General features: G+C 42.8%; 1 protein-coding gene across 4 annotated transcripts in view; it reads left to right on the top strand.

Annotated features, from left to right (window-relative positions):
- LOC123991263 (protein AF-10-like) overlaps positions 1–12,696 on the top strand; it is an 84,618-nt gene that overhangs the window by 15,162 nt on the left and 56,760 nt on the right. For all 4 annotated transcript variants that reach the window (XM_046292685.1, XM_046292689.1, XM_046292688.1 and 1 more), the window contains one exon: positions 2,843–2,897. In XM_046292685.1, coding sequence (XP_046148641.1) covers positions 2,843–2,897 — 55 coding nt within the window. The remainder of the gene's footprint in view (positions 1–2,842; positions 2,898–12,696) is intronic.

Genomic DNA, 12,696 nt, shown 5'->3' with positions numbered 1-12,696 from the left:
TGGGACGGGTGGAGTAACGGGTGTGAAATTGGCACGACTGGAGAGATAAAAACACACGGACACAGACACACAGGAAAGGGAAGCAGTCTTGGGCAGCAGTATGTTTGTACTGTAGGAAAAGCTGAGGCTTGAAGCCAACTAGGCCCTCCCTTCCTATGCTATGGGGTGGAACCAACTTATACTTATTTGATAAGGGTTGGATCACTGATTACCCAAAAGTGTGTGTTAGAAATAGATTAGGGCACATGCTTGTGAGTGTATCTAAATCAAATTTATTTATATAGCCCTTCGTACATCAGCTGATATCTCAAAGTGCTGTACAGAAACCCAGCCTAAAACCCCAAACAGCAAGCAATGCAGGTGTAGAAGCACGGTGGCTAGGAAAAACTCCCTAGACAGGCCAAAACCTAGGAAGAAACCAAGAGGAACCAGGCTATGAGGGGTGGCCAGTCCTCTTCTGGCTGTGCCGGGTGTAGATTATAACAGAACATGGCCAAGATGTTCAAATGTTCATAAATGACCAGCATGGTCAAATAATAATAACAGTGAACGGGTCAGGGTTCCATAGCCCCAGGCAGAACAGTTGAAACTGGAGCAGCAGCACGGCCAGGTGGACTGGGGACAACAAGGAGTCATCATGCCAGGTAGTCCTGAGGCATGGTCCTAGGGCTCAGGTCCTCCGAGAGAATTAGAGAGAGCATACTTAAATTCACACAAGACACCGGATAAGACAGGATAAAAACTCCAGATATAACAGACTGACCCTAGTCCCCCGACACAAACTACTGCAGCATAAATCTGGAGGCTGAGACAGGAGGAGTCAGGAGACACTGTGGCCCCATCTGATGATAACCCCGGACAGGGCCAAACAGGCAGGACATAACCCCACCCACTTTGCAAAGCACAGCCCCCACACCACGAGAGGGATATCTTCAACTACCAACTGACCATGCTGAGACAAGGCCGAGTGTAGCCTACAAAGATCCCCGCCACGGCACAACCAAAGGGGGGCGCCAACCCAGACAGGAAGACCACGTCAGTGACTCAACCCACTTAAGTGACGCACCCCTCCTAGGGACGGCATGGAAGAGCACCAGTAAGCCAGTGACTCAGCCCCTGTAATAGGGTTAGAGGCAGAGAATCTTCTGGAGGACCTTCTGAAGAGATGAGTCTTCAGTAAAGAGTTAAAGGTTGAGACCAAGTCTGCATCTCTCACATGGGTAGGCAGACCATTCCATCAAAATGGTTCTATAGGAGAAAGCCCTGCCTCTAGCTGTTTTTTTAAATAGAAATTCTATGGACAATTAGGAGGCCTGCATCTTGTGACCGTAGCGTACGTGTAGGTATGTACGGCAGGACCAAATCGGAAAAATAGGTAGGAGCAAGCCCAAGTAATGCTTTGTAGGTTAGCAGTAAAACCTTGAAATCAGCCCTTGCCTTAACATGAAGCCAGTGTAGGGAGGCTAGCACTGGAGTAATATGATCACATTTTTTGGTTCTAGTCAGGATTCTAGCAGCCGTATTTAGCACTGAACTGAAGTTTGTTTATTATAGCCAGAAAGTAGAGCATTGCAGTAGTCTAACCTAGAAGTAACAAAAGCATGGATGAACTTTTCGGCATCATTTTTGGACAGAACATTTCTGATTTTTGCAATGTTACGTAAATGGAAAAAATCTGTCCTTGAAACAGTCTTGATATGTTCGTCAAAAGAGAGATCAGGGTCCAGAGTAACGCCGAGGTCCTTCAGTTTTATTTGAGACGACTGCACAACCATCAAGATTAATTGTCAGATTCAACAGAAGGTCTCTTTGTTTCTTGGGACCTAGAACAAGCATCTCTATTTTGTCTGAGTTTAAAAGTAGAAAGTTTGCAGCCATCCACTTCCTTATGTCCGAAACACAGGCTTCCGGGCCTCCCGGGTGGTTAAGGGCGCTGTAGTGCAGCGCCAGCTGTGCCATCAGAGACTCTGGATTCGCGCCCAGGCTCTGTCGTAACCGGCCGCGACCGGGAGGTCCGTGGGGTGACGCACAATTGGCCTAGCATCGTCCGGGTTAGGGAGGGCTTGGCCGGTAGGGATGTCCTTGTCTCATCGCGCACCACCGACTCCTGTGGTGGGCCGGGGGCAGGGCCCACTAACCAAGGTTTCCAGGTGCACGGTGTTTCCTCCGACACATTGGTGTGGCTGGCTTCCGGGTTGGATGCGCTCTGTGTTAAGAAGCAGTGCGGCTTGGTTGGGTTGTGTATCGGAGGACGCATGACTTTCAACCTTAGTCTCTCCTGAGCCCGTACAAGAGTTGTAGCGATGAGACAAGATAGTAGCTACCAAAACAATTGGATACCACGAAATTGAGGAGAAAAAGGGGTACAATTTATAAAGAAAAAAAAAGAAACAGGCGTCCAGCGAGGGCAATTTTGGGGCTTCACCATGTTTCATTGAAATGTACAGCTGTATCATCCGCATAGCAGTGAAAGTTAACATTATGTTTCCGAATGACATCCCCAAGAGGTTAAATATATACTGAAAACAATAGTGGTCCTAAAATGTAACCTTGAGGAATACCGAAATTAACAATTGATTTGTCAGAGGACAAACCATTCACAGAGATAAACTTATATCTTTCCGACAGATGAGATCTAAACCAAGCCAGAACTTGTCCGTGTAGACCAATTTTGGTTTCCAATCTATCCAAAAGAATGTGTTGATTGATGGTATCAAAAGCAGCACTAAGGTCTAGGAGCACGAGGACAGATGCAGAGCCTTTATAGTATAGTATATATCTGCTTGATAAAGAGTTTTGCTAATAGCCCATGTCTCCCTCCCTCCTGTTTCTTTCTATGCAGAGGTGTGAGCTTTGCCCCCACAAAGACGGCGCCCTCAAGAGGACAGATAACGGAGGTAAGAATCACCTATATGTCTGGGATAGGTGTGTTGTGAGTATGGATGTGACAAATGTTTAAACTGACATTTTCTTAACGTTTAAACTGCCATTTTTATTGGCATGACGTTCGAAAAAGTAATACAATTCCATGTGAATTCACAATGCAGCTGCGGTGCTGCCAGGACTGGTTTGGATCTCACTGTGTGTCCCTTACAGATGGTTAAAGGGGCTACACAGGATTTTTATATATAATTTTGACTTTCAATTTCAGAAAATGTCCATAATATATTTGCAGTAATAGTGGAATGATAGTCTTTCACGGTATTACTTACCCGCAAGTGTTGTGATTGGCTGTGATATTCGCCTATTGATTTCTCCCACCGGACTGGCATCTGACTTTGTGGCTATGCTATCTAGTGGAAATTGGGTCAAGCAGGCAATGTATAAATTGTTCTGTCATTTCCTGGTTGCTGCACTGTTTGCTCAATTTCTGTTTATATGGGAAAGCCTACAATACTCAGTTCATGTTATGATGAACCATCTGTAAGGGACACAGAGTGAGACCCAAACCATTGCTAGCAGCGCTGCAGGTTTTAGAGCTTTTTGAAGCTGGTGGACCAAAAGTGAAAGTGAAAGGCTCAAGTGCGAGTCTCCCCCATGTTCGATTCTCTGCCATTAGCACAGATGAAAATGTGATGGAATCCTTTTAACTTGTATTCGGTACGTGGGAATTTAACCACAAAATGTATGTTTATGTCCACTACGCCATCACACACACAGATGTTTATTCGCAACAAGTAAATTTGATGGAAACATCTCTGGTGGGAAAATGTGCATATTGTTATCATGCAAATTTTAGAATATTTGCATGAAAATCTGTCTCAATTGGATGGAAACCTAGCTAGTGATGTTCTTTTTTCCCTCAGTTGGGTTTAGTGCCTGGTCTTGTCCACTCTGTTCCAATGAGTCCTGCGTGGCATGTTGACATTGTAGAGGGAAACAGACATGCGTGTTCCTGAGAGTCTTATCTCTCAGTGATGGGGTCATAATATTTTGTAGCTTAAACCATTCAAAAGATAGAGACACATTTGTAGGAAGAAAACAGAAACCTCTGTTTATTACAACCACCTCTAGCGGCCGCGGGAGGTTACTGACGTAACCCCGGTTCTATGAACCAAGCCCCTACTTTGGGAAACACTGATATGGAGCCTCCCTGATCTGAGTAATCCCATCAACTATTGACACACAGGCTGTTGGCCTCTAACAAGGTTCTGTGGTTAGCCAATGCTTATTTTGTCTCATTAATGGGATGTGTGCTGCCTGTTGTGTGTGTTTATGAGGGGGCGAGCCAGGCTTGGGTAAATAGGGCTGAGAGGAGGCTCCTCTCTGGGTTCACCAGGAGGTCACAGCGAAGACTGTAAACATGGATGGAACGTACACTATAAATACAAAAGTATGTGGACACCCCTTCAAATTAGTTGATTCGGCTATTTCAGCCACACCTGTTGCTGACAGGTGTATAAAATCGAGCACAGCCATGCAATTTCCATAGACAAATAATAGGCAGTAGAATGGCCTTACTGAAGAGCTCTGTTACTTTCAACGTGACACCATCATATGATGCCACCTTTCCAACAAGTCAGTAAGGCACATTTCTGCCCTATTAGAGCTGCCCGTGTCAACTGTAAGTGCTGTTGTGAAGTGGAAATGTCTAGGAGCAACAACGGCTCATTGTCGAAGTGGTAGGCCATACAAGCTCACAGAAAGGGAAAGGGGGATACCTAGTCAGTTGTACAACTGAATGCCTTCAACTGAAATGTGTCTTCCGTAATTAACTTCTCTAGGGTAGGGGGCAGCATTTGGAATTTTGGATGAAAAGCACGCCCAAATTAAACTGCCTTCTACTCAGGCCGAGAAGATAGGATATGCATACAATTAGTAGATTTGGATAGAAAACACACTAAATTTTCCAAAATGTTTAAAATAATGTCTGTGAGTATAACAGAACCAATTTGGCAGGTGAAAACCTGAGAAAAATCCATTCAGGAAGTAGGATTTTTTGTTGTAGTTTTCTATTCAATGCCATTGCAGTATCCATTGACCTAGGACTCGAATTGCAGTTCCTATGCCTTCCACTAGATGTCAACAGTCTATAGAAATTGTTTCAGGCTTGTATTCTGAAAAATGAGGGAGTAAGAGCAGTCTGAATGAGTGGACCCTGCCGTGTCAGAGCTTTTTCATGCGCGCGGCCAAGAGTGCCTTTCTTCTTCTTTTTTTTTATCTTCTTTTTTTTGCATTTTCCAATTAAGAACATCCAAAACAAAAGTGAAAAGATATTAGTCAACGATAGGACAAAGTGACAGTAACAGACTACCGTAACAAAAAAAACAAAAAAATTATATAAACAAACATACAATAAAAAAATAAAAAATAACGAGACATTGGATCACCTGCCGTAGGCTACATATTATACATTACGTGTGAAACATTGTGAGGATTATATATATATTCAATCAATGAGATGTGGGGGGAGATTCTCCATATAGTCAATAAAAGGTTGTCAAATTCTGTAAAATGTCTTTAACTTATTCCTCAAGCAGCAAGTGATTTTCTCCAAAGGGATACAACTATTAACTTCCGATAGCCACATTGCAACTGGCAGGGAGGAATCCAATTTACATTTCAAGGCAATATATTTCTTGGCAATCGCTAGAAATATTTCTGTTAGCTTTATAGTATGACTTTGCCTAAGATTGGTGTTAGTAAAGTTACCCAGTAGACAGACCTCCGGGTCTAAAGGGAATGCAACCCCGTGAATTGAGGATATGGTATCGCATACCCCCTGCCAGAAACCGTGTAGTTTTGAACACTGCCAAGTGGAATGGAGGAATGTTCCTTCATCTGAGCCACATCTAAAACACAGGGAGGAAATATCTGGGTTGAACTTGTGCAGTCTAGATGGGGTGATATAGAGCTGATGGAGGAAATTAATCTGGATCAGTCTGTATCTGGAGTTCAATGTGGATGTAACGCCATCCCTGCATAGGTCACTCCATAGATCCTCATCAAGATCAATACCCAGATCTTTTTCCCCATCTAAGTCGGGGTTTATCTAGCCCAGGCAGTGTTAGTCCTGACATAAGAGCATCGTATACACGGGAAATGGTCTTGAACAGTGGTTGGTCTGCGTGGCAGAGTTGTTCAATAGGTGACATCTTAGGTAGGATCCATTGTCCCTTGAGAGTCACCCTAATAAAGTTTCGTAGTTGTAGGTAGCTAAAGAAGTCCCTGTTAGGCAAGTGGTATTTCTGTTTCAGCTGATCAAAAGACATAAGAACTCCCTCCTCGTAACAATGTTCCAGAAGAGTGATCCCCTTATCAGACCATGGTCTAAAGTTACTATTCTGGAAAAACATAGGGATCAATCTATTGTTCCATAAAGGGGTTTTAGGGGAAAGGAATCCCCCTCGTCCAAACAGCTCATGCAGTTTGCACCATGCCAGGACAGAATGTATGATTAAAGGGTTGTCTGTGATGGTTTTTATAGATTTTCTGTCCCATTTGTAAAACAATTCTGCCCCAGTGTCATCATTTACCTCAAGCTTTTCAATGTTCAACCATGAGGGAGAGGGACCATTGTCAAACCTCTGAGCCAGAAACCTAGACTGTGCACCCAGTAGTACATTCTAAAATTGGGGAGGTTTAAGCCCCCTTGACTGTTATCAAGGGTCAGTTTATCCAGGCCAACCCTAGGGGTTTTGCCGTGCCAGATAAACCATCTGGTCAGCTTGTCGAGAGAGGAAAAAAATGCTGCGGGAACAGGGATAGGGAGAGATTGAAACAGATATAGAAATCTGGGCAGGACATTCATTTTAATTACATTGATTCTACCCAGTAGAGTGAGAGGTAGGTCCATCCATTTACAACGGTCAACCTCTACCTTTTGCAACAAACTGGCCAGATTGAGTTCATAGAGGTTGTTCAGATTACCATCCACCATTATGCCCAAATATGTGAAGCCCATAGGCGACCATCCAAAAGGAAACTTGTGCTTGATGGTATGATGGTCAAAGACAGACAACGGTAAGATTTCGCTTTTATCAAAATTGATATCCAGAGAAAGAACTATAACACTGTAGTAGGATCTGCAAGTGAGAGAGGGCTGCAAGTGAGCGAGGGAGTGTTCTGGGTTTGTTAGAAATAAGATAACGTTGTCCGCAAAGTGATAATTTATGGGTATGGGGGCCCACCTCAAAGCCATGTATGTCAGGGCACGTTCTAATAGCCTCAGCCAACGGTTCGATGGGAAAGAGGTGGGGGCTAATTGGGCAACCTTGTCTGTTCCCCCAATAAAGAGGGAAAGAGGAGGAAGTAATCCCATTGGTAGCAATCCTAGCTTTAGGAGATTTGTAGAGTGATTTTATCAAATTTACAAACACGGTACCTAAACTAAACTTTTCCAAGACGCGAAAGAGGTATGGCCATTCAACCCTATCAAAGGCCTTTTCAGCGTCGAGGGAGACTGCGACACCAGGTATTTTGTTTTTGTTAGCAAGGTGAATTATATCAAAGAACCTTCTGAGATTATTGGAGGACAATCTATTAATTATGAAGCCAGTCTGATCTGGGTTGACCAACAGGGGAAGACATGACTCCAGTCTCTTGGATAGCATCTTGGTGACCAGTTTACAATCTGTGTTAAGGAGATAGATTGGTCTATAGAAGGCGCACTTTCGCTGGGTTTTCCCTTTCTTGTGGATTACAGTAATCACTGCTTGAGAGAGACTCTGGAAGGCAGTTGTCTTCCCTGGCTTTTTTAAGTACCTCCATAAGATAGAGGACCAACAGCTCCCTAAATTCTTTATAGAACTCTGGAGGGAAGCCATCCTCCCCAGGAGATTTATTAGAAGGTAAGGATTTAATGGCCTCCAACAATTCAGGGACTGAGAAGTGTTCACTCAGGCGCTCGCTGTCTTCCCCTGACAGGCATGGGAGGTTGAGAGAGGAGAGAAAGGAGTCGATCTCTGATAGATCATCGCTTTATTGGGAAGTGTAGAGGTCTTCATCGTATTTCTTAAATGTATTATTAATTTCAGTAGGGTCGAAAGATATCTCTTTAGTGAGAGTTTCTATGGCATTAATTGTCCTCTTACTTTCCTCTGCTTTCAGTTGCCATGCCAATACTTTGTGAGCTTTCTCTCCAAGCTCGTAATAACGCTGTTTTGATTTAGTGATGGCCCTCTCAGCTTGATATGTGTTCAGAATGTTACATTTAAGTTTTTTTATTTATCAAAAGCCTGTATAGATCTTTAGTCGGGCCTATTTGGTAGGTTTTCTCTAGCTCGGAGATTTCAGATTCAAGGGCATTCAGTTCCGCACCGTGTTTTCTCTTCAGCCCTTTAGGATAGGAAATAATCTGTCCCCTCAGATAGGCCTTCAATGTGTCCCGAAGAATGAAACTGTCAGGAGCAGAGGGTTTGTTTGTCAAAGTAAAAATATTGATCTGTTCTTTGATGAATGCACAAAATTCAGGTTGCTTTAGGAGTGTAGAATTTAGTCTCCATCTATATGCTCCATTTACCTTGGTTGGAATGGAGATTGATAATACCAGAGGAGAATGGTCACTAAGCAATCTGGGGAGATACTCGACATCTAACACTCTATGAAACAGTTGTGTCGAAAGTAAAAAGTTATCTATGCGTGTGTGTGTCTTGTGTGGGTGTGAATAAAAAGAGTAGTCCCTATCCTGTGGGTGCAACTGTCTCCAGATGTCTAGTAAATTGAGATATTTCATGAATGACATGGTGAACTTGCCGGCTTTGGTAAGAAGTGAGGGTTTATCAGAAGACCTATTAAGAACTGTATCTAAGCAAAAATTTAAATCTACTCCAACCAGTAGCCATCCTGGTGGTGCTTGAGCAACCTGAAGGAAGACATTTTGAATAAACATATGGTCATCGAAGTTAGGAGCATAAATATTCAATAGGGTCCAAGACTCATATGACTCATAAAACATATGCCCCTGCACCAAAACAAACCTGCCAGAGGGATCAGAGATGGTGTTGTTGACGCAGAAGGGGATGTGTCTACTTATCAAAATTGCAGTTCCTCTTGCTTTGGAGTTAAGAGGATGCAAAAACTTGTCCTACCCATTCCCTCTTCAATTTATTGTGTTCACTGCCTGTAAGATGTGTTTCTTGTAAAAACACAATGTCAGCCTTTAATTTCTTAAGGTATTTATAGACTCTTTTCCTTTTAATCGGGCTTGTTAAGACCTTTTATGTTGAATGTGACATATTTTAGTGGATTAAGCATAGGTTGGGTTTCAAATATGTAACTGCTCGCTTTCCATCTTGCTCTTACTAGCTAAACCTTGGCGTAAACTAAAACCTGCGAGCTCTCTAAGTTGAAAACAAACATTGTGAATATATATTTATGGCTGAATATTTACTGCCCACGGTAAGGGATGCTTGAGTCTCTTTTCGAAAGATTAACATAAATTAGAGGGAAAGCAGTGGGCCTAACTAAGCCCACTTATTGCTTCGCCCAGTAGATATGGACTAAACCAAAGTATACTCTCCTGTAAATGTAATAGAACTCACCCCGGGAAGATACGATTAGTTGAAAATGTACAAATCAATTATAGTGACCGGGAGATACCAGCAGTTCAATCCGGATAAGAGAAAACAAACAAACTGCATTTTATTTACATTTACATTTACATTTAAGTCATTTAGCAGACGCTCTTATCCAGAGCGACTTACAAATTTTATCCCCCAGAGAGACCGTCCTGGCTCAGACGTTGCTCAGTTCTTTGAGAAAAGTGTGCACTTCTCCCGGTGTGTTGAAGAGATGGCTTCGGCCTTTGTACTGAACTTTCATCTGCGCAGGGTGGATGAGGTAGCCGGTGATGTTCTTCTCCTTCAGTGCTTTGGCGGCAGGTCTGAACTGTTTGCGACGTCTGGCGAGATCCGCGCTCATATCTGGGAAAAGGCTGACCCTCTTTCCATCGATGGTGATGTCCCCTTTGGCTCTTGCGAGTTGCAGTATCTTCTCTCTGTCTTGGAAACGGAGGAACCTGATCAGGTTAAGTGAGGAAACGGACCGGGTCACGGCCCTCGCTGTCCTCTTTCAATCCCACCACACGGATATTACTAAGTCTACTCTGGTTCTCCATCTGATCTACCTTGTTTTTGAGGTAGGCATTGTCCTTTTGCAGTTGTATCAAGACCTGGTCATGTCTAGCGATGGTATCTTCAACTGTGCTAATGCGCAGCTCTGCCTCAGTCGTTCTCAAAAGGAGATCATTCATGGAGGATTTCAGGTCGTCAAAGGAAGAATGGAGTTCAGCCGATTTCTTATCAATTTTCAGAGAAAGACCTCTGTTACCATCCTGAATTTCCTGGAGGAGAGTAGCCAGCATGTCTGCAGGCTCGCAAGAGGCTGCTGAGAGCAACAGTCTGGAACTGTCGTCAGAGTTATGAGGGCTAATGCTAATCTTGCTAGCTCTAGCGTTATCGTTATCTTGGGAATCAACGACGTTTTGGTCGTCCTTCTTGCCTCTCGGTCGGAGGTCCATGGCTCTTTGGGAAGGTAAGTACTTGACAATTTATCAGCCGATGTTAGAATATTGTTTCAACGTTGTTATTTAGGTAAAAATAGAATAACTTTGAAGAGCTCGGTTTGTCAACGTCTGCTCAGCTCCGCGGCATCACGTGCTCCAGAGAGTGCCTTTCTTGTTTACCTTTTATATTGACAACGTTATTGTCCGGTTTAAATATATTTATTATTTAGGCTAAAAACAACCCAAGGATTGAATATAAACATCGTTTGACATGTTTCTGTGAACTTTACGGATACTATTTGGATTTTTTTTGTCTGCCTGTTGTGACTGCGTTTGAGCCTGTGGATTACTGAAGAAAAAACTGAGATTTTCGGATATAAAGAGACTTTATCAAACAAAAGGAACAGTTATTGAATAAATGAATGTCTTCTGAGTGCAACCATATGAAGATCATCAAAGGTAAGTGATTAATTTTCTCTATTTCTGACTTGTGTAACTCTTCTACTTGACTGGTTACTGTTTGTAATGATTTGTCTGCTGGGCTATGTTCTCAAATAATTGTACGGTATGCTTTCGCCGTAAGCATTTTAAAAATCTAACACCGTGGTTGGATTCACAAGAAGTTTATCTTTAATCCTATGTAAAATAGTTGTATATTTTCTGTATTTTTATAATGAGTATTTCTGTATTTGAATTTGGAGCACTGCAATCTCACTGGATGTTGGCCAGGTGGGACGCTAGCGTAGAGAGGTTAACCCAACTCCTCTGAATCAGAGAGATGCGGGGGCTGCCTTAATCGACATCCACGTCTTCGGTGCCCAGGAAGAAAGGGACCACAGAGTTTAGAACCGCATGTAAAAATCGTCTTTCCTCTGTTGCAACACTCACTACTGAGTTCAAAACTACCTCTGGAAGCAACGTCAGTACAATAACTGTTTGTCAGGAGCTTCATGAAATGTACACCATCTGGAAGTCCGATGGACGAATCTGGGTTCGGGAGATGCCACGAGAATGCTACCTGCTCCAATGCGTAGTGCCAACTAATGTTTGGTATAGGAGGAATAATGGTCTGGGGCTGTTTTTCATGGTTCGGGCTAGGCCCCTTAGTTCCAGTGACGGGAAATCTTAATGCTACAGCATACAATGACATTCTACACAATCCTCTGCTTCCAACTTTGTGGCAACAGTTTGGGGGGGGAAGGCCCTTTCCTGTTTCCGCATGACAATGCCCCATGTGCACAAAGTGAGGTCATACAGAAATGGTTTGTCAAGATCGGTGTGGAGGAACTTGACTGGCCTGACCTCAACCCCATCAAACACCTTTCGGATGAATTGGAACGCTGACTGCGAGCCAGGACTAACCGCCCAACATCAGTGCCCAACCTCACTATTGTTGTTGTGGGTGAAAGGAATCAAGTCCCCACAGCAATGTTTCAACATCTAGTGGAAAGCCTTCCCAGAGAAGTGGAGGTTGCTATAGCAACATAGGGGGACCAACTCCATATGAATGCCCATGATTTTGGAAAGATATGGTTGACGAGCAGGTGTCCACATTATTTTTTGCAAAACACATTTAGCTCTATCATCTATACAGCAAGTAATAGCTTTATATGGTCAGTAAACATCAATAATCATGTCATTTTAGATACGTGAACGTTCCTATTCATTTGCCATGTAGCTAGCTAGGCAAACACTATCATTTAGCTTGCTTCATCAGAGATTAGGTTTTTAGAAAGACCTTGACAATTGCAAGTCCTTGTCCTGGTAAAGTTGTCAGTCATACTACTGTCTTCAGCACTATAGATAAAATTGTATTTGTCACATGCGCCGAATACAACAGGTGTAATAGACCTTACCATGAAATGCTTACTTTACAAGCCCTTAACCAGAAGGGGACTAGGGTTCCAATTTGGGAACACCACACATTAACAAGTCCAATGGCCCAAATGAAAGATAAACACCTTGTTTATCTACCCAGCAAGTCAGATTACTAAAATGTTTTACGGCGAAAACATAGCACATATTTATATTAGATCACCACCGAAACAAAAGGCAAGTGGCAGCCATTTTGTCCCAGAAAATATAAAATTTAAAAGTAGGATTAAAAAATAAATAATTCACTAACCTTTTGAAAATCTTCATCAGATGACAGTAATATTACATGTTACACAGTACATTTAATTTTTTTTCAATAATATGCCATTTATATCCATAAATCTCTGTTTACAATGACGACATTTCAAAAAATGCTA

This window comes from Oncorhynchus gorbuscha, linkage group LG12, assembly GCF_021184085.1.
Source record: "Oncorhynchus gorbuscha isolate QuinsamMale2020 ecotype Even-year linkage group LG12, OgorEven_v1.0, whole genome shotgun sequence".
NCBI lineage: Eukaryota > Metazoa > Chordata > Actinopteri > Salmoniformes > Salmonidae > Oncorhynchus > Oncorhynchus gorbuscha.
The sequence above is the reverse complement of the archived record's forward strand: the minus strand, read 5'-3'. Positions and strand labels throughout refer to the sequence as shown.